Genomic DNA, 22,486 nt, shown 5'->3' with positions numbered 1-22,486 from the left:
GATAAAATGTATTAGCTGGGTTAGGATGTACAGTCGGGCGTATAGATATCATCATCAACTGTCACAGCTGTCATTTCTCTCTCTCTCTTTTTTTTCTCTCTCTCTCGCTTTCTTACTTTCTCTGTCTTTCCTTCTTTCTTTCTTTCTTTCTTTTTTCTTTTCTCTCTCTCTCTCTCTCTCTCTCTCTTTCTCTCTCTCTCTCTCTCCTGCTCTGTGTTTACAGGACGGCACTGAGGCAGTGGTAAAGGATGTCCACCCTGGAGACAGTGTGCACAGTTTGCTTAGCATTCTGGACATCATCACTGTGAGGCCCTTTCTTTACTATGCAAGACCTTTCTGTCTCTTTGTCTTATTTTCATTTAAATAAAGAACAGTCAGGTGACTGGAGACCCCTTGTCCCTAATCCACAACAATAAAAAAGTAAAACTGATTCATAATTACATGATCAAGTAGGAGGATTGAGAAATGGTGACCCTCTACTTAGAGAATTTGAAGTAAATTGCACCAATAGTGATTAAGTTATCTGCGTAGACACACACAGACACACACACACACACACACACACACACACACACACACACCCACACACACACAAAGAAGGACCCAGTTAACGTACCCTTCGCTGACGGTATCAACTCACATGATCCGTCCGTCACTCTTGTCCTTTGATATTTCAATTTCAATAGCCTTTATTGGAATTGGTTTTAATTTGTAAGTTTGTATGTGTCTGTATCTTTTGTAGTCTGTTTGGTTTGATATTGCTTCGTTTCAAACCAAACAGACAGATATTCTGATCTTAAACATGCCTTTCATTTGTCATTTTCCTTGTTATTTTGACTGTCTTTTAATATTGTTCTTTTTAAAAATGAAATGAGATAAAATGAAATGAAATAAAATATGTTTGTTGCCAGGGTTACCCAGCACCTTATAAAACGGTGTCAGCCCGTGCCGCCTCTCGCTCCACCATACTGCGCCTACCAGCCTCTGCCTTCCAGTCTGTCTTCAAGAAGTACCCCGAGACCCTTGTTCGGGTCATACAGGTACTGCAAAGATGTGCACACACACAGTGTGTGTAATTGCCCTTTCCTCTCTTTCTTTTTCAGATTCAATCAATAGCCAAGCCTATTTATAATCTAAAACAATATCACCAAGAAAGCAACCTTTGTGGGGAAAAACATCACCAACAGAACAGCCCTAGAGACCATATCACTGGGATTATCAATCAGGCACCTTTCTTCATCTGTGTTTTTTTTTAATTAGGCCCACAACACCTCCAGAAGGCTCAACAGTGGTGTCTGGCATCCCAGTCCCACCCCCCTCCACACTCATGAGTTCTCTACCAGTGGTCAGGATTTGGAGGGTTAGCTTCAGCCAATTAGCATTGCATTTGGCTGCCTACATTTTTGAAAACATGGCGTTACGTGGTTGCCACTTCTGGCACCAATTTTTACATGCTGATTGGTAGATGACAACTCATACACGATTATAGTGTTGGGCACGAGGGTCTTCGCGCGTCCATGTTGGTTAAGCATTTTACAAATAAGCACAAATAAAACGTCTGCCTATTTGGATTGAGCTACGGATACTTGACTTCATGCCTACATAGTTTAGGCTGTATTATACCAGGCATTGTTGTAAATACAAGAAAAAAGTAAATGTTGTTATATTAGGTTACTATTATTGGTTACACTTTACTTGAAGGTATCTACATAAGAGTGATATGACACTGTCATGAGCGTGTCATAAACATTATAAACAAGTCATAAACGTTTATGACATAACGCTTCTTCTGTCATTAAGTTTTTGTCATGACAGGTTAGGGTTAGGAGGGTTACACTTTACTTGACAGTGTCGACATAAGAGTGACATGAAACTGTCATGAAGGTTTATGACATAACGCTTCTGTTATTAAGTGACATTCGGTTTTTGTCATAACAAGTTAATGTTAGGATTAGGGTTAGGTTTAGGGTTAGGTTTCAGGTGACATGACAGTGACATGACAGTGTTATGTCACTCTTATGTCGATACTGTCAAGTAAAGTGTTTTATAGTCATTTTCGTTGGATAGCCTACATATTGCGCACTTAATAGCCTAATACAGCTAGTCCAAAGCATTTAGGTATCATTATTTGTATAGCCTAAAGTGAATCCTTACTCAATATGCTCTGTGTTTATTATATTATCACATATGAACATCACATTATAGGATTTCGAGACAAGGGGCAAACTTCTGCACCACCATCCCCAAAATGTTATCCCAACCAATGAAATACATTTGCGCCTATAACAAGGGTAGGTGAAGCGTGTTCCCGAACAACTTCTTTTCCTCTGAGGGAATATCCGATCTTCATCAACGACATACCGTTGTACCTTATGTTGTCTCCGTCAGTAACGTGGAACCTGATTGGCTAATTCTAGCTGGTCCAGAAAGGAGCACCCATGAAACGCCATTTTCTTAAAGATAAAGTCATTGCTCTTTGTTGCTGTGGCCGTTTATGATCTAATCAGCAACATAACCACCAGACAAACTGCTAGCCCCCACAAATACCAACAAATTCATCAGTCTATACTTTTCGTTGCTATGGCTGTTTGTTGTTCATCAAACTCTGCATGGGGAGCAAAACATCTTTGAGGTGTTTAAGCTGCTTATTCATGCTATCATGCTATGCAGGTATAAAGCACTGGCAGTGTTCCAGATATTGCTCTCTTGTTCTTGAAGAATGAAAGTGTTAAAAGCCTAATAATGTATGTTATAACCGGCATGAATCATGGTTTTATGATGATGTCACAGCACAAAGTATTTTTCCATGAGAGAGGTTTTTAAGATGAAGATGAAATAGGGGATTTTGCTTCCTCAACAACCTCTCCCTGGCCTCAAAGACATGTAGACCTCTTCAAAGAAAGTCATTTTTAATCCATTGTGACACTTAGCCGGCAGCCATGTTAGATCTCACAAGCTAAATCGGTGCCCTGCACATTTCCTCATTCCTCAGAGTTTTTCCTCATATTTCCAATAGTTTGTTTTCTTTTTGGTAAAAGGCCTCAGCTCTGATGTGTTACGCATGCATACGAATATGTGTGAGACACAGGGTCTCAGAGGTGTGTGTGTGTGTGTGTTTTCCTGTGTGTGTGTTTTCCTGTGTGTAGATCATCATGGTGCGTCTGCAGAGGGTCACCTTCCTGGCACTGCACAACTACCTGGGCCTGACCACTGAGCTCTTTAATCCAGTGAGTTACAACACACCTATACAAACGGCCAGACACACACAATCTTTCTGTGTCATTATATTCTTCTATCTTACAATTACAAATCTATATTCTGAATGTTTGTTTTATACTAAACTGCTTTTCATTTTTTTTAAATGACACCCAGCATAAAAACACACACACACACACACACACACACACACACACACACACAAACACACACAAAAACGTCTGTCTTTTCCTCCCTCTCACTGTTTTCTCTGTCTTTCCCTCTTTCATGGTCATTCCCCTCTCCCTTTCTCTTGCTTTGACCCACTCTCCCACACATACACACAAACTGATTTCATGCAACATTAAGCTCTGCACTATAATCACTTCAAGGTAAGTGTGACAAAGGACACAAAAGTGTGTCTGTGTGTGTGTGTGTGTGTGTGTGTGTGTGTGTGTGTGTGTGTGTGTGTCCCTTCATTTCATCAGTATGGTTTATGATGCTCACACAATCTTTAGAGGACATTCCTCTGTAAGCCCCACAGGCCTGAAACTCCATCAGATCTAAAGCATTGCGCTTCCAGTCTGTCAAATGGCCCATTTACACACGCACACACACACACAGCTGTACACTGCCTGGCGCACATGCATTCACAGTCACTCAGTAAAAAACATTCAGCACTTAAAACCGGAAGGTTCACTGAACTAGCATTCAGCTATGGTGAACAGATTCCATGCAGTGATAAATCAGTTGTGTGTACAGTGTTTCACTGCCCTTTAAGGTGGATTTAAGTGCATGAACAGCCCATAGGTATGTATGACCTCATGCACCCCTTTTAAGGTCATGTAAGCGTCTGTGGGACTGCAAGACTGAGAGGGCTTTGCTTGTGGGTTGGCAGGAGAGACAGGCGGTCCCCCTGACTGCAGTGGCCAGTGTCCTTGGAGAGAGCAGTCCCGCCAGGATGCCACGTCGACCACATTTCCAAGCCAGTCAGGATGAGGAGAGTGTGGCAGGGCTGTCCGAGTCGCCATCAGACACGGGTTAGAAACACACACACACACACACACACACACACAAGCTATTCCTTACCATTATTAAACTAACATTAGATTAACTCACTCAAACTCCATCGAATACAAAGCTTATGTATAGTTTATGTTGCAAAGATTTAATGTTTGTGTACATTTTTTCTTTTGGTGTGGATGCATGCTTCAGATTCAGGTAAAGTTGGAGGAATGGGAGATAACGCATTGAATAGCCTTCGCAAGGTCCGCTCACTATCCGCTGAAAGCGCAGGTATGCCACAGAGACACACACACACGCACACACACACACACTGCCCTGGAATGAAGTGCATTCTTTGAGCCGTGCAATGTTGTTGGGTGGGGTCCAGCAGATACTAGCCCATCATGCTCATTATGTCAAGAGAGCTTTCCATCTTTGCCTGTGCACTCAAAGTCGACTGTTCGCCGATATGCAATAAGCCTCGCACACACACTGTGCAAAAAGTTCATTGTTTATGTGCAATGTAATCAGAACTGTTTTCTGTAAACTGTAAACTCCTTTGTCTCCATATGTCTTGCTCTTCCCATAGTGTCAGGGAATGACTTGAACATGGCCTACGAACGAGCTCGGGTCAACTTGGAGGAGGCCCCTTCAAGCCCAGTCATTGTTCATAAGGTACAGCCAGGGCGTCTGCCACCCATACTGCACCAAGACTTGGCTGTGGTGGAATCACTGGTCAAGTATCAAGTATTGGGTCACAGTTTAACATTTAGCCATCCTCTGCTGCTTGTTGTTGTTTGTATTTATGTATTTATTTCTTATTAGTTTCTTGACATATGAGACTATGATTTTTGTTTTGTTCTGATTCTCTCATTCTAAAGCTCTTTTATTTCTCTCTGTGCCCCCCCTCAGTCCATCCTTAAGAAGAGTGTGACCATGCAGCACACTCCGTCAGCTGTGTACCACTACATGGAGAGTGGTAGACGCCCGGACGTCCACCCCAGCAAGGTGGGCGCCATCTTCCAGGCGGCCAAGAAGGACCTGCTGGGCATCATCCCGCTGCAGGTGAGTCTCGGAGGCCTCCGACCCAAACCTCACGTCGCTCTCCCAACTTCACTTCCACTCTGACTGTCTGTGTCGCTCCTCTCTACACCTCTGCCAAACTGTGCTCTCATTTCTGCACTCTACACACCACAGTGACCCCCCCCACACACCCCTATGCTCACGGATCAGCCTCCAATGTCTTCCCATGTCCAAACTATATTTTGCGCTTATTACTTTCCTGGATATCCCTGACAATAAAGAATAGATATAGGGAAAAAACACACCAGATGGAATGAAGCAGTTGATAGTCAGGTGAAAGTGTAACATGCAGTATTTTGCATGGTTAAATGACGGGCCTGTAAGTTCCTTTGCATTCAGATTCCAAGCATGTTTGGTTCCTTTGTTTATTTATATTCTGTCACCAAAAGCAAATTGTATGTGTTTTGAGGTTTACAGCATGGGTTGAGGATGATGTGATGTAACATCATTTTTGGAATGTTTTGAAAGCTACGTGGTTCATAATTGGCAAGGGAGTCAAGCCAAAAGCACTTTCACAGCATCTGTCACATTCCTCACTTTTACATTCTTTCCACACAGTGCACTCTAGTGGGCAGGTCCTATATTGTGTACCATGGAAGCATGCATAATACTTTCTCAGATACTTTTACAAATACAAATGATAAATGTTGAACTCATTTAATGCAGCCACAGTACCACAGTTGCCATGGAGAGACTAATTGTGTGTGTGTGTGTGGGTGTGTGTGGGTGTGTGTGTGTGTGTTAGGACCCAAGTCTGCTAGAAGGCAGGGTCACTCTACACCAGGTCAAAGCGGGGTCTGTGGTCGCACGTCAGGGAGACCAGGTGAGGTGACCAGAATTTCACAGACAACTTCATAATCATCTTTTAGCATTTTCTCACTCCTCATCGTAATATGGCCCAACTGCACCACCGCAAGTTGAAATTAACATTTCATTATTGCTCAAAGTAAACAGCGTGGTTGTTGTTCCTTGTATTAAGTAATTAAGTACTGTTACAAAAACATTTTGTGGGCCATTTTCAAGCAAAAAACAATGGGGTTTGGTACATTTGAATTAATGTATCACTAAATTACGGTAACACGGTCCTTCTTTCAAATTAATGACTTTTTTTAGTAGTTAGTAATTAAGTAAAATTTCCGTGTGTGTTTATGGGTGTGTCCTTCAGGACGTGAGTGTGCAGTTTGTCATCTCGGGGGTGCTGCATGTGTACCAGCGCATGATTGACCGCGAGGAGGACACGTGCCTGTTTGTGACCCACCCGGGCGAGCTGGTGGGCCAGCTGGCCGTGCTCACAGGGGAGCCCCTCATTTTCACTGTCAGGGCGCACCGCGACTGCAGCTTCCTCTCCATCTCCAAAACACACTTCTATGAGTGAGTACACACACACACACACACACACACACACACACACACACACACACACACACACACACACACACACACACACACACACACATACATACATACTAGAGGTGTTGAAATTAATCAAATAATCAATGCATCACAATGCGGACATGAACGATGCTGCATCGATGCAGTGGCCGACAATAATCGATTATAACGTAATAATGTCGCTCGTTAATTTTCCGGTCGCGCTATAAACATTCAAATGAAAAATAGCATTCTCAGTCTAGTTAGGCTACAGATAATGTTATTTTTTGTCCATGTTTTTTGTCCATGTTTTGTCCGTCTAGATCAGGGGTCTCCAACACACTGCCGGCAGGCACCAGGTAGCCTATGAGGCGCCCGCAGTGCAACTTCTAAAAATAGCCAAGTCGCCTACAGATCAAGCTCTAAAAACATCCTCCATTATGAAGTTTTTAATAGATATTTAATTGTAGACCAGAACCCTTTTAAGAATGTATGTAGCCATATAGTACATCTGTAACATTAACTTGATGTTGGTGATGGGCTACCTTACAAATTGTAGCTGGGTTAAATTGTAGCCTTTGGCTCCGAATCCTTTTCCCATTTTTCCCCTAATCCCATTTAACAACAACGGAAGCGGAGCGCATACACGCTGCTCACACGCATAGACAGTAAAAGAAAAAAAAGCTTGTTCGTCTGGTGTAACCAATAGAAGCTCTTCTTAAATATATATATACTCTTTTGATCCCGTGAGGGAAATTCTTCTATTGGTTACACCAATTAGATATCTTTGCGAATGTTCGGTGGCCATTCCGTGTTCGTCCCATAAGGTTCGTGCATGATTGTTCAAGGACTGAAAAACTTTGGGTCACAGACTTGAACTTTAGGTCACTAATTGAATCGAATCGGGAGATCAGTGACTATTTACACCTCTCACACACACACACACACACACACACACACACACACACACACATATATATACTGTACATACACTACCGTTCAAAAGTTTGGAGTCACTGAGAAATGTCCTTGTTTTCATCATTAATGTTGTAAATGACTGTTGTAAATGAATGTTGAAATGGCTGATCTTTAATGCCAAATCTACATAAGTATACAGATGCCCATTATCAGCAACCATCCATCCAATGTTCCAAAGGCACATTCTGTTTACTAATCTGATATAATTTTAAAAGGCTAACTGAGAAAACATAGGAGAACCCTTTTGCAACTATGTAAGCACATAATGAAATCTGAAAACTGCTGCCCTGATAAAAAAAAAACAATACAACTGATCTCAGCTGGTATTCTGTCTAATGGAGTGGAATAGACATTTCAAACTGACCCCAAACTTTTGAACGGCAGTGTATATATAAACACACACACACACACACACACACACACACACACATACACCTCCCCATCCCCCATCCCATCTCTAAATCCAGTTCTGCAACCGAGTAGGTCTGTAGAACTTGCAGTACATGCACATAGGTATGTATGTCTACATAAACAAACATACACAGCTGTATGACCTGACCTGACCTTACAGACTGTTAAAAAGTATTGTTGAATATGGCATTATGTAGTTTATTTGACGTTATCTGAAAATTATATTCATGTACATTTTGGCTGAATATATTGGCAGATTATATACATCAGAATGGCCCAATGTATTGTCTTGCATGTCCTTAGTGTCCTTATCCGTTATTTTTTACTTTAATGTTAATTGTGGGTCGCTGTTTTCACTGAACATCTACTAAGATGATTAACTTAGAGTGACACCTTCCACAAAGCATATATCTTTCTGTACTGTAGTGTTGACGAGCTACTTTTAGATCACAGAGGAGAGGCTTGTCTCATTTATCAGCCACTCTCCTGCCTGGATCAGCTTGAGTTATGAGCACTGCCACCTTTCGTTGATATTTCACTTGAACGTCACTTCGGTGCCATTGATATGAATTACACTGGGGGCCTATTAATGTTGCCTCGTTTATTGGTTAAATATTGCTTTCATTTGTATCCTTCCCTCCGCTGAAGGAGAAGGACAACGAGAAAGTATGAGTTCTGTATTTAACTGTGGGTGGTGCTGTAGAGATTCCAGGTGCTATTCCCCCATGGTCACTACCAGGCTGATTTATTATCAGTGGCTCTGGAGGGGTAATATTGACTGTCTCTCTTGTGCATATTGAGCAGAACCAGGCAGCGTACCAAACACATGCATTGTTCCTAAGGTCATTAGATAACGTTCAGTGATTCATCTGTGTCAGTGGTGGCCAGAGAGCATGTTAGTGAAGCGTAGAGGCTGGAAAAGTGAACATGTGTGTGCCATACACAGATAAGCATATCTATCTGAAGGGTACACAAACTGGAGATAGGACACAGGAAGGGGACAAAAATCAGATTTTTCATTATTTTGGATCCATTTTGTTAAAGTGCTTACCGTAATTTCCCAACTATTAGCCGAGGTTTATACATTGATTTTTGCTACATTTCTTTAGCTATGAGGTTAATACATGGGGCAGTTAATATTGTATTAATATGTTTTTTTTAACTTGCATAAAACACTGTCCTGTGTGGTTTATATACAATGCGGTTAATACACAGGAAATTAATGTAGTGCATAAGCAAAATGACCCATGCATTTGTCTATCCCTCAGTCAAACATGAAATAACTCCCATTAAAAATGTTGAAATCACATGAGGTCTTAATGCACACACTTCTGTCTATTTTTTAGTAATTAAAATGTAAGTGTGTGTGTTCAGGGTCATGCGTGCTGAGCCAACAGTGGTGCTGAATGTGGCTCACACAGTGGTGCGGCGGATGTCCTCGTTTGTGCGGCAGATCGACTTCGCCCTCGACTGGATGGCGGTGGAGGCCGGACGGGCTGTCTATAGGTCAGCCATCTCACTCCCTCCCATCAGAGTGTTCTTTCTTTCTCTTTTTCTTCTCTTTTCTTTTTTCTTTTCTGTTCTTTTGTTTGTTTGTTTGTTTGTTTGTTTGTTTGTTTGTTTCTTTCTTTCTTTCTTTTTCTTTCTTTGTATTATTTGAGTATGTGTGTCTGTAATGTTTTTGTTTGTTTGAAGGAAGAATTAGTCCACAGGTTATTTAACACTTCTGATTTACACTCGTCCACTTAAATACTTTTTTTATTTGTTAACTACCACCTCTAATTTGTCCATCTCTCCTCCGTCTCTCCATCCCCCCCCCTCTCTCTCTCTCTAACAGACAGGATGATAAGTCTGACAGCACATTTATCGTGTTGAGCGGACGCCTGCGTTCCGTTATCCTGAAGGAGGACGGGAAGAAGGAGCTGACGGGAGAGTATGGCCGTGGTGACCTCATTGGTGTGGTGAGCTCTGCTGCCCCTTGCTGGTGGGCTCTGGGATAAGCCCTCCACACTGCATTCCTCATCTACATGTGGCTCTCTCTCTCTTCTGGCTGAGATGCTTGAAAAAAGGCACAAAAAAAAGGGAAAAGCGTCAGATCCTGTAAATCCTTTTGTGAAAACCAGAGGACAGCCAAATGATTGCTAGCCAGACAGTGTATGCATTTAAAAACTGTTAGATTAAATGCTGTTATCCCTCAGCATGCAAATACAAGTAACAAGACAAATACTTTGGTAATTACCACCATTTAAGAGACTGTTTGAGAAATGTGGCTTTCTCATTTTTTTGTGACTGCTTGCTTGAAATCTTTGCATTAGCCAAAGCTCCTGTCCACCTAGTAGCATTCCAAGAGTGACCTCATTTTAGCGTTGATATCATGACCTTGACAGTAACCTTGAGGCCCACTAACTTTTAACGGGAGCTGGATGTTCCATTGGAGCTCACCCTTGAGCGACTGTACAGAGGGCAGTTACGTAAAGCGCTTAGATTAAGCCCCTGCTCACTGAATGCCACTGCTTCACACAGATGTGGAGATGAAGGCATTGATTGGCTTGTTTATCTATCTATTTATCTCTCTATCTATTTGTGTGCCGGCTCGACTCTCTTGGCTACCTGATGGTCCTGTGATAAAACAACAATCATGTGGGCAAGATGGAAACATGTCACACCCCAAGTTAGTTGTAATATGGAGATGGGATTAGAGGTAGACGCGAGGGACAGCTAGTATGCTGTATTAAGGTTCATGCTGGCTATTGACTATACACCATCCAAATATTCTCAGCAATATCTCTGAAAGAACATTCTAGTATAAGGATGTGTCTATACATTTAAACACAAATAGGCTAGTCAATATGAATGTAGGGGCCATGGTTAACCTGAGGCGTAGATCTGGAGTAAAAGTTGACCCAAATTATTTTTTTTGGCTGAGGCCTATCTTTGGCCTATCTTTATAAATCTAAGTGATTGCAAAACTTTTTACACATATTTCACAGCCTGATGCCTATTCCTGCCATACTGGGGACTGCACAGGCCACTAACGATGACTTTATAGAGGCTACGTAGGACCCATAGACCATAAACATATTTAATATGTAAAAAATGTAATCACTCTTTTGAGCGTTTAGTTTTCTCTGCCATCTTTACTAAGACCAGAGGCTCTGTGCGTCTAAACAAGGTGCTGCTGCAGTGTGTGTGTGTGTGTGTGTGTGTGTGTGTGTGTGTGTGTGTGTGTGTGGGAGCCGCTCCGCACACAGCCTCCGAGGGAGAGAAGTTCTCCAGAATAAAAAAACGGAATTGATAGCGTCAGAGCTCATCAATACTATGGTCTTTGATCATTTAACTCTGGGGCCTGTTCCTGGATTACGGTACCGTTGGTTGGTACAGCTGGTTGAAGGCTCGCTATCAATACAGTTCCAAAGTAGCTTAAGGTTATTCACATTTTCTCTCCAAAAGTAACCTTTCATAGGGATTTGATAGATAAGAATTTAATCCTTGCCATTTTCTCGCAGTAGTTATGATGTTGTTCCCATCACTCTTCCTAAAGTTAGCCTGCACAGGGCAACATCCACTGGGATTTGCCGGTAGTGGCAATTGGCAATTTGATTGACACAAGGGGCGGTGCTAGACATGTTGCACAGCAACAACACCAGCGCCTACCTCTTAATTGGCTTAATATGCCCGAGCATCAGCCGATGCCTCTATTCTAGAGAATGCATAACTTTTGAGGTCCAAAGAAAAGTCAAATAACTGTTCATGGAAAATCACCAGGAACAAAAGTCAGTGTGACGTTTTTTTGCAGACATAATCCATCTCCTCTTGATAGGTCATATTGGACATTTGGAGACCTTTGGAGAAGTTTGGTACTGTTTTAAACCTAAATGACTTTACATTGCTCAGACTGGTATTGGTGATCTTTACTAGAGCCAGCATGGTTGTTGCGCCCTTGAGTACACTAGTTCTGGCGCCAATGCCCAGCCCTCGTGTGGCGTGATGTCACAGTGGTTAGGTAATCGCCCGCTCCCACAGGGCTCAGCACCTGCTCCTCTTTGCCTAGGCTGACATCTCCGGTGTCTCCACGGCGACACCCACACTACCAAGAAAAACTGTCTGTGCCGATGCCATGGTTACGGAGCTCAGGAGATGGGGAGATTTAAACACTGTGACTTTACCTTGTGTGCGTTTGTGTGTGTTGTGTCTGTGTGTGTTTGTGTGTGGGTAAGGCCTTGGGAATTGAGGGCTATTCTAATGCTGTGGTGGTGTTAAATTAGACCTGCTTGCGTCACTTCTGACAGAGTCATCCTGCTAGGAGGTTTCACTTGCAAAGCCCGCTAGTCCCAAAGGCCATGACAAATGGAAATTAACCTGCCAATCAAAGTCCGCAAACGGTGTTGCAGTGTTGCAGTGTTCGTCCACAGAGGTATTCAGAAATCAGAATAGAATGTAATTGTACATTTTATGTTCCATATGATGAGATGAAGGCTGAGTGTAATACACTTGTTATGAAGCTGGTGTCTTTTTGTGAGTTATTCCAGAGTTTATTTGCCTGACTTATTCGTATGTATTCTAACGTAATTGTGCTAGAAATGGAATTTAATTGAATTAAATTCAGTCAGAATACACTATAACAGTGAAACTCTGCAGATGGTGAATGGAGTATTGTCCTTGATTCTTGTGAAGATGGCTTTGATGTGTGTAGACTATTTGTTTGTCCTTGTACTGTGTGTGGGTCATTGAGAATTAAAGGAGAATTCCGGTGTGATATTGACCTAAAGTGTATTGAAACATGATACCGAGTGTGAACGTATGTCTAATAGCCCATCTCGACTTGTCACCTGCACTCCAAAATCTGAGAACTTTGCTAGTTCCAAAAATAATTCAGTGGAAATGCATGGATTCCAGTTGCTGCTACTGGAAGAAACTGGAATCCATGCATTTCCACTGAATTATTTTTCCAGGAATCTGAATCCCATTTATCATACCTGTTCATTCTTACCGTTGCTTTCGACTTATCGTGACTAAATTCAAGATGGCTGCAAACGCTTAAACTTCGTGGAAGATACTGTCTGTATAAATCGCCTTGTAAGTAAACTACCAGTGCTTTTTCAAAGTTCTCAATGTCTCGCTTTTAAATGTCAGGGCCCTCGAAGTCTACCAATGAAGTGTGGAGATACATTGAGCCTCGTAAATGGGTGTAAAACAGTGATTTATTTGCATGGCTAGCCCGATGCGGGCACCACTATTGAAAAGCTGTTGGTAGCATCGGCTAACTAGCCAGATTTTGGAGTGCAGGGGACAAGCCGAGATGGGCTATGAGACATAACGCTCACACTCGGTATCATGTTTCAATACACTTTAGGTCAATATCACACCGGAATTCTCCTTTAAGGCTTTTAAAATGTGTTTTTAAAAACATCTTTTAAAAATGGACAAAATGCATTTTTTTAAGTTGGAAGACTTTTTAAACTTTAAACTTAATACATTTTTAGACTGCAATTTTTGCAATTTCACCACACAAAAAATGTCAGGTGGCACAACCAAAAGCTTCTTAAAAAAACACTGCTTTCTTTTTTTTCTAAGTGTTTTTTTTTTTATTTGTATACCTGAGAGTGTCTACAGTGATTAACACATTATTATTTTGTAGTACACCTTGGTATTTAAAAATAATACTTTATTAAAATGTGAATAAATTCTTTTAAAAAGTATATTGTTTAACAGAATAATTAGGTACAATGCATTTTTACCTGGTTGCACCACCTGACGATGCGCAATGTCATGTCATTGACCTGAGTATGTTCATGTGCCTGACTATGCACCTGTGTGAGGATGCTTTCATTGTATCGTGACCATACTGTCTGTGTGTGTCTGTCTGTGTGTGTGTGTGTGTGTGTGTGTGTGTGTGTGTGTGTGTGTGTGTGTGTGTGTGTGTGTGTGTGTGTGCAGGTAGAGGCCCTGACTCATCAGAACAGAGCCACCACGGTGCATGCTGTGCGGGACTCGGAGCTGGCCAAGCTACCAGAAGGAGCCCTGAGCTCCATCAAGAGAAAGTTTCCTCAGGTAGTGTCACCTCTAAAGCCCCTCTGCACCCAACCTCGCAGTCACTGCTGCACAGTGCTGAAGAAGCGATTTGTATCAGTCAACGGCTGTGGTGTACACATTATACCTTTAACAACCCAAACATGCCCAGCTTGCACTCTACTACTTTCTCTGTTAAATATTAATTGTTAATCATTGTAGGTTAAATGTTATCCCTCTATGCTTGTCTGACTGTTGTGTAGCATTGAATGTTCTCTGTCCACACTGTAGCCATTAAATATGGCATTTATTGCGTTATGTGTCTCGTTCAATATAGCAGAACAACACACGTGGCAAAAAGAAAAAAGAAACAGGGTATCAGACAAAAGTTATTTTCAAAAACGTTGTAACCGATTAAATAGCTGCACTGTTTGACTTTTGTAAGTAAGCATATTGGCTGAAACTGTTTTGACCTACTTGTTTTTCAGGTGGTTACCCGCCTCATTCATCTTTTAGGGCAGAAGATCCTTCAGCAAGTTAATGGTCCCTTATCAGGTATGTGTGTGTGAATTTGTCCTCACATTCATGGGAGCGTATTTTTGAGATGGTTTGAATGCTGCTGTTGCATTTTAGGTTTTTAGGGTGACTAAAAATAGCATCAGCTATCTAATGGTGACCTGGAATGTCCTCCTCTGCTCTCCCTCCAGCTCGCAGCCTGGCTCTGCACACGCCCGGGAGCAAGTGGGATGCTGGGAACCCGGCGTCCAATCTGTCCACCGTGACGGTGCTGCCGGTGTCCGAGGAGGTGCCACTCACTGCCTTTACTCTGGAGTTGCAGCACGCCCTCATCTCTATCGGTGGGTACACACACACACACACACACACACACACACACACACACACACACACACAGTCTTTTCCACATTGACACTCAACCACGCTCATGTAGCTCATACCACAATGGGGAAGTTTGAGTTAGTAGGGCTGAAACGATTCATCGAGTTACTCGAATAACTTGATTACAAAAATTACTCGAGGCAAAAACCCTGCCTCGAAGCCTCGTTAAATTCCTATGACGCGCACTATACGCGCAGGGATCTGATTTTTCCACACGGACCGTTGTTCAGGAAGCACACCACTAGCGCGTGAATCGTGATACATTCTGAATTTAGCTGGCGCGATGGCGGAATCAAGATGTCCATAAATGGCAGAGAATGTCTAAAGTTTTCAAGTAAAGTTTTGGGATCATTACATTCTCAAAAAGGAAAAGAACAAGCATCTGAACCGAAAACATCCACTCCATGCTGTTTCACCAAGCGTCAATAAAGTAGGCCATCTATCAGTCTATCTAGCCTATCTATCATCTACGTAGCCTATAGCCTACATTGATGTTGGCTGATTTTAATCACATACTGTATTTGTAGCGATGTCGTGATATAATGTTTAGCTTTGATGTTTTTAAGTAGTAAACTTATTCACGTTCAATTGCAAGACAGTATGCCTAAAAAAGAACCCCTTATACACACATGCATGCACCCTCATCTTTCCTCACACACCACACAGCGTGCACACACACACACACACACAGGTTGCTGGGTTACCATAGCAAATAGGCTCACCCCAGAAATTATTTTTAGTAGCCTAATAGTAAAATTATTTGTTAGTAAATGGTATTTTTTAGTAATTGTAAAATTATTTGTTAGTATAATGGTAAATGCTGCAGGTGTAGAAATCTACATAAAACAGATATTTACTTTGATGTCAGGTCTAGATAACGGCATGAAACTTGTTGTGCATATTAATACATTACATTGCTTTCCCTCTTCTCCCTCCCAGCACTTCACAACATAGTATGGACAGCTTTGTTCGCCCAGCTAAGTCATGCACAAGAGGCTGCAATTTTACAGAGAGCATTTTGAACATTATTTAATTGTTGGCACTGGCACTTATAAACACTAAATGGGTAAATTGCAATAAATGGGCTTAGTTTTGTAGCCTGATGTTGGAGTTAGAATAAATACCTCTGTGCCAATTGCTTGATCATTTTACAGCCATGTCATTTTCGTTATGCATTATTTGTTTTGGTTGTTTAAAAATGCAAAAAAAAAAAAAAAAATATCCAATTAATCGATTGATAAAGTGCTAGATTAATCGATTACAAAATGAATCGATAGCTGCAGCCCTATGAGTAAGCTTGTTTTTTTTCTTTGACTAAAAAGGCAGGTAAATTTCCATCGTAGTAGCAGTGGTTTGGATTTGATCTACTGTCTACTATTGCATAAATCTTCCATATAAATAGCTTTACAGCTGCATGTTTTGCTGAACTGTTTCACATGACTTTCTGGCTGCATATACAAAAGCCCCTAACCTAAAGGCTAATAGAATATCAGTAAAAGGCACAAGAGGGTGCTCTAGCTGCTCTTAAAGGTGAAAGAAGATGCTATATGTAATCACTTAATCACACAATCACTTAATAATACCAGAATGTGTTTCAGAACTATGTCTTTCTATGGATTATAGTAGATCTGTGAGTTTGGTCACAACACCCTTTTCTGCTGTTTGAAGAGCACTGGTGTGATTGCCTCATTTCTTGGCAATCAACAAGTTGCTTTTGTGAGCGGGAGTCCGTGCACAGTCGTGTTCTTACAGTAATGTCCTGACTGTCTGACTGACCTTTCGCTCAGTACCACATTGCTAAAGCACTCACGTCTGCTCAGGCTGAGATGGAAGGACTGGCAGATTTGAAGAAAGACAAGTTGGGGCATGAGTTGACGTCACTCAGGTTTAATGATCTTTTTGTGAGGCTCAAGAGGTGTCGGGGAAACAATGCACAGGGGTGGGTTCTGTTCTCAGTACTCCCAATGCACTCCCTGCACAGTCCGTCATTTGGACGCAGCGGACACGCCTGCCTGGGAAACAAATACTTTTGTTTTCCAAAAGAAGCATCGTTACTAATGAATGCAGAGCCTTGCCCAAAGCCATTAAAGGCATGAGCTAGCCTCTAGCGTCTTTTAGCTTGCTGTCGGTCAGCTGCTATATTGAGGCTCATCGTCTCATCATTTCATGCTGATGTGCTCAAATGAATGTGTGTGTGTGTGTGTGTGTACACTCTCCATTTCTCTCCATCGTTATGGGGGATTGCATAATTAATGCATGGTAATTAGACAGAAATCAAACAAGCTGCGGTTATTTTTAGCCTTGAAAGAAGAGCTTTGAATGTTGGTGTTTTTGAGAAGACTCAAAAATATGTAGTCCGGCATCCCTCTATCCAGACACAGACACACACTCGTGAGAATGTTTTTCTATTGTGTATATGATGCTGGTGTTTGTTTACAGGACCGACACTCCTCTTGACAAGTAACATCATCAAACAGCGCCTTGGGTCCGCAGCTCTGGACAGGTGTGTACTTTAAAATGTTTATTTTTCTTGTCTTGTGTGTGTGTGTGTGTGTGTGTGTGTGTGTGTGTGTGTGTGTTTACAAACTTTCTATTCAACATGCAAATGTTTTCTTTAAGTATGTAAATGTCTTCGTATTTACTTAATTCTTTACTGTGTACATCCAAAAATAATGAACAACAACAACAAATACTGGGACTGAGACCACCACACACACACACATATACACACACATTAAAGTATCCGTTTGAAGCAGGGAGATGAAAGCTGATTTTCTGAGTGATGTGGGAAATTAACAACACCATCAACCACATATGCACACACACACACACTCACACACACTCACACACACACACACACACACACACTCCACCAAGAGCCCCTTCATGCTGTGCTCTGTCATCCCCACCCCCAATCACCATGAACAGCCTGTCTCTCTTATGATGATTATTCAGCCAAAATGCATGGTGTCAGAATGAAACATGCAACTGATAATGAAACAACTCCAGTGTGTCTCCTTACTGAAGGTGACCCTCCGCGGTTCACTGTCTGTCATAGAGAGAAAAAAAAACATAATCATCTTTTAAACAGTAATTGGTTCCAGTAAAGCAAGGCAGTGGAATTAATCAAGAACATCAAGCATGCACAGTTGGCATGTCCTTCAGCACGCAATCCTGCACTGGTGCTCTCCAACAACCCGGTCATGAGCCACGACAGATTGGCTCATTGACAGAACCCAAAGTTATTGCGTAGTGATATAAACAGTGGATTATAGTAGTATAGTTATTTATTAAAGTGTGAGGCATTGTGACAAATACAAACTAATAGGTAAATGTGTGTGTTGTGGCTGTTTGTGTTGGAGGTACCCTTGTGCTGTGGTCTTTAAGTTCCTGCACTTTGCACCGGTGTCTGGGCTCTGTCCATTTGAGTCTTCTTTTGTCTGGGTAATTAGTGGAGGACAGTACGAAAAAGGGCCTTGGCTTTAGAATTGAAAGTCTTTAATTTTTGTTAAGCTTTCATTATAATGACATACCAGAACAAGAATTATAAGGTGATTAACTAAAGCTGTGTTGGCTGTTGGCTATACTGCTTCAGCACCAGCAAAGCAGTCTCTACACGTCCACCTTAGATGGAAAAATACTCGGTCTGTTAATCGTCACCTTCATCATCATCATCATCATCACCACCACCATCCATCCTTAATCCCCATCATTCTCATTTCATCCCTAATATGTATATTAAGGATCTTTGCTAATACCGCCATCAAGGACCTAGTTCATGATGGCCATTTGCCCTTTGACCCCCTCTTCTCTGTGCCTGTTCCTCAGTGTGCACGAGTACCGCCTGTCCAGCTGGCTGGGACAGCAGGAGGACATCCACCGCATCGTGCTCTACCAGACGGACTCCACTCTCACGCCATGGACGCAGCGCTGCATCCGGCAGGCAGACTGCATCATCATCGTGGGCCTGGGGGAGCAAGAGCCCACTGTGGGAGAGGTAAGGTCAAAGGTCATGACCCTACCAAGGTTCCGTGGAGTTTTTGATGAGCATGCTGCACTCCTTTTGATTGTTTTGGCATTCTGTTGGATTTTCAACTCTTTCTGGCCGAGTGTTTTCAGAGTATTTTCACAATGTGTTATTCTTTGTCTACTAGCCCTTTGTGTAACCTAAAGCACAGTTTCTGAACTTTCTGAAGCAAAATGGAATACACAGTACAATCTGTGCTCCAGTGGCAATACATGTGCACAGTTTTTTTTTCTTTTTTTTTTTAAAGTACAACATTTTTGACCAATTTTGATCTTTAGTAAATAGATATTTATGTTATCTTCAAGTGCGGTCCTCTTCACCCCTTAACTTAAGCTCACAGGTAAAAGAAAGCATTGAATTTGACCGATATTTCATCCTCCCTGATGTATATGGATAGTGTGTCCTTGGCAGCCTTGAAGCCTTCCGAGCCCCTTCCCAGAGGAGTAGTCTCCAGCATGGCTGTGAGCATCTCATCACTCTGAATGTGATCTGGGCTCAGGGTATCAGGATCTCTCAGGGCCTCCCTGTAGGTTTGGTGAAGACAAGCCATGTGCATGTGGAGAGCACCACGGGAGGGAGCCCAGTGTGTTTGAGGGGAAATTAGGATGTGAGGGGGTGGGGGTGGGGGTTCGTTTGTCTTCACTTGGCGTGTTTGCAATGGGCTAGAGGGGGCCTAGTGCCCAGAGCTCTTACCTCGGCGCCTTAACAGCAGAAACCATGAATTACACCGGCCATGAGCTAAAGGATTGAGAACTGAAGTGATTTTGTGTGTGTGCGTGTGTGTGAGAGAGAGAGTGTGAGAAATCTAAAACCACACTGAAGATGCAACTTCAGGCCAGATCGATGAGTGTGCAGTCTAAAACCACACTGAAGATGCAACTTCAGGCCAGATTGATGCATGTTCCAATCCCCAAATGAGCTCGTACTGGATTTTCTCTCCCCTTTGCATCACTTTCATAAAAACACCCAACTGATGCATTTTGTTTGGGCACAGCTGTTGCCCTGTTTGTTATAGCTGAAGCCTCTATGGTGTTTGTCTAGTCAACTTAAGCTGTATGCCTCCTGTTCAGATGCTGTATGTGTGGTATATTCAGGCACAGGTAATGATTAACGAGTTATGCCTTCCGAATGAGTGATGGACCTATACATGCAGTCGTGGTTGGGATTGAACTTTTTTCTGAAGGGCAGCGTCTTCTGTATCCTGGTAAAGTGTCCCAGTAGGAGGTCATCTTTTTAAGTGGGGAGTTTGAATGAAGCATTTTAATTTAGTTTTTTGGCTGCTCGTCACTTGTCACGTCTGCCCTTGTCGTCTGTGAAGTCAGCAGAAACAAATGAACCTGTCTGTCCCCCCTTCTCTCTGACCGCCCCATCTCCGCCCTTTGTTTTTCTTTCTCCTTTCTCCTTCCATCTCTCTCTCTCTCTCTCTCTCCCTGCACAATTGTTGTCTCACCCTTTCTTGTTTCTTTTGCATTTTATATTCATAGTATAAGTATAGTATAGTATAAGTATATATACTTTTTTGATCCCGTGAGGGGAAATTTGGTCTCTGCATTTAACCCAATCGGTGAATTAGTGAAACACAAACAGCACACAGTGAACACACAGTGAGGTGAAGCACACACTAATCCCCGGCGCAGTGAGCTGGCTGCTTCAACGGGCTTCGGGAGCAGTGAGGGGTTAGGTGCCTTGCTCAAGGGCACTTCAGCCATGGCCCACTGGTCGGGCTCGAACCGGCAACCCTCCGGTTACAAGTCCAGAGTGCTAACCAGTAACCAGCTGGGCCACATTGTAAAAAATGTCTCCTTCCCTCTCTCTCTCTCTCTCTCTCTCTCTCTCTCTCTCTCTCTCTCTCTCTCTCTCTCTCTCTCTCTCTCTCTCTCTCTCTCTCTCTCTCTCTCTCTCTCTCTCTCTCTCTCTCTCTGTCCCTGGTCCTTAGCTGGAGCGGATGCTGGAGGGGAGTGCGGTACGGGCTCAGAAGCAGCTGGTGTTGCTGCACAGGGAGGATGGTCCTCCCCCCAAGGGCACCGTGGAGTGGCTCAACATGAGGAGCTGGATCTCCAGACACCTGCACCTCTCGTGCCCGCGCCGCGTCTTCTCCAAGAGAAGCCTGCCCAAACTGGTATGGGCAAAGACACACACACACACACACACACACACACTTACTTACTCACTCACTCACTCTCCACTCTCTCTTTCTTTCTTTCTTTCTTTCTTTCTCTCACTCCTCTCTCACCCACACACTTTCACTCTCTCTCTGTTTCTGTCTCTTGCTTTTTCTGTCCTTTTTGTGTATACAGTATACACACAGACACACACCAGACTTTTTGTGCCTTATTTTTGGTACAGCTGTGATGCATTCTGCTCCAGAAACATGTGCTGGTTATGCATTATAGGGGTTCGTGTGACTGCAAGTGCAGTGTGTGAATAATGGGTGCATTCGAAAATTGCTGAATTAATATGCCTGTATATTAATGAATATGCTGAATATGCGCATTTAAGCAAAACAAGTAGAACATACTGTGGTTGTGGTTGGTTACAAGTTCTGTAGAATTTGCAGTCAAGCAAATCTTCCTTTTCTGCCAGTCAGAAGAGCCAGTGGAAAGAAAATGCAGCATACGGCATAAATGGGTGCACCCGCCTTGAACACTGAGACTTCTTCAATCATCAACACCTAAAATCATGAAATGATTACAGCCTTGATTTAAATTCTGCAAATATGTAGTGCTAAGTATGTCTTCCATTACTTTCAAGTAATGCGTTGACCCTTCTTAGCATTGAGTGTTCAAGTTCAAATTCCACTCCTGGAGGATGCCCTTCTTGAGTGCCTTTGATGTTTTGATTAGAGATGCACCGATATGGAATTTTAGGGCCGATAACGATAACCGATATGTATTGGTTTGTTGTGGTCGATACCGATACGATAACCGATAATATTACTCTTGGAAAAAAAATTGTGAAAAGTTATTTGGGTTAAGCATTTAATAAGCATAATTGTATTGCAGTAATTTTACCTACCACCAAATGATGGACAGAACTCCTAATAGTCCTCAATAGTACAGCAGTCAACATAACAGTAGCCTAACCCTACAGTATGTGTGGCTCCTTTAAGTGAACCTGACGTCAGTGAATTGCGAGTGAGTGGCTAGAGAGTATGAATCGTTTTCATTTAGGACTAAACACTCATAAACGTCTCAGCTGGGAATAAGCTACAGTATAGCGACCAAATCAGAGTTTGTGAGGGAAATTTAGGTTTAGTTTCAACTGCGGGTAACTGCAACTCCTCAGACTGTATCTTATGTCCGTCTACTCTGTTGTGCACAACCTGCTGCAGCAGAAATGAAAGGGGTTAGCCCCGGTTAGGTTTTAAGGTTTTAATAACTTATTATGATGACCTGTCTGGAGCTGAAGCAGGAATGGTTAGCATATTTCTACGTAATAATACAAAACCCAAGCTAAAGTAATGCAAATATAATACTAAAACACAACTTAGAACTAGGCCTACTTATGTAC

General features: G+C 42.4%; 1 protein-coding gene across 1 annotated transcript in view; it reads left to right on the top strand.

Annotated features, from left to right (window-relative positions):
* pnpla7a (patatin-like phospholipase domain containing 7a) overlaps positions 1 to 22,486 on the top strand; it is a 42,468-nt gene that overhangs the window by 3,124 nt on the left and 16,858 nt on the right. Inside the window, 17 exon segments of the mRNA XM_048258660.1 lie at positions 224 to 304; positions 912 to 1,040; positions 3,147 to 3,227; positions 4,094 to 4,235; positions 4,411 to 4,491; positions 4,790 to 4,875; positions 5,113 to 5,265; positions 6,029 to 6,106; positions 6,449 to 6,654; positions 9,418 to 9,549; positions 9,881 to 10,004; positions 13,981 to 14,094; positions 14,541 to 14,607; positions 14,760 to 14,909; positions 17,389 to 17,452; positions 18,778 to 18,946; positions 20,913 to 21,095. Coding sequence (XP_048114617.1) covers positions 224 to 304; positions 912 to 1,040; positions 3,147 to 3,227; positions 4,094 to 4,235; positions 4,411 to 4,491; positions 4,790 to 4,875; positions 5,113 to 5,265; positions 6,029 to 6,106; positions 6,449 to 6,654; positions 9,418 to 9,549; positions 9,881 to 10,004; positions 13,981 to 14,094; positions 14,541 to 14,607; positions 14,760 to 14,909; positions 17,389 to 17,452; positions 18,778 to 18,946; positions 20,913 to 21,095 — 2,040 coding nt within the window.

This window comes from Alosa alosa, chromosome 12 (genome assembly GCF_017589495.1).
Source record: "Alosa alosa isolate M-15738 ecotype Scorff River chromosome 12, AALO_Geno_1.1, whole genome shotgun sequence".
Lineage (NCBI taxonomy): Eukaryota > Metazoa > Chordata > Actinopteri > Clupeiformes > Clupeidae > Alosa > Alosa alosa.
The sequence above is the reverse complement of the archived record's forward strand: the minus strand, read 5'-3'. Positions and strand labels throughout refer to the sequence as shown.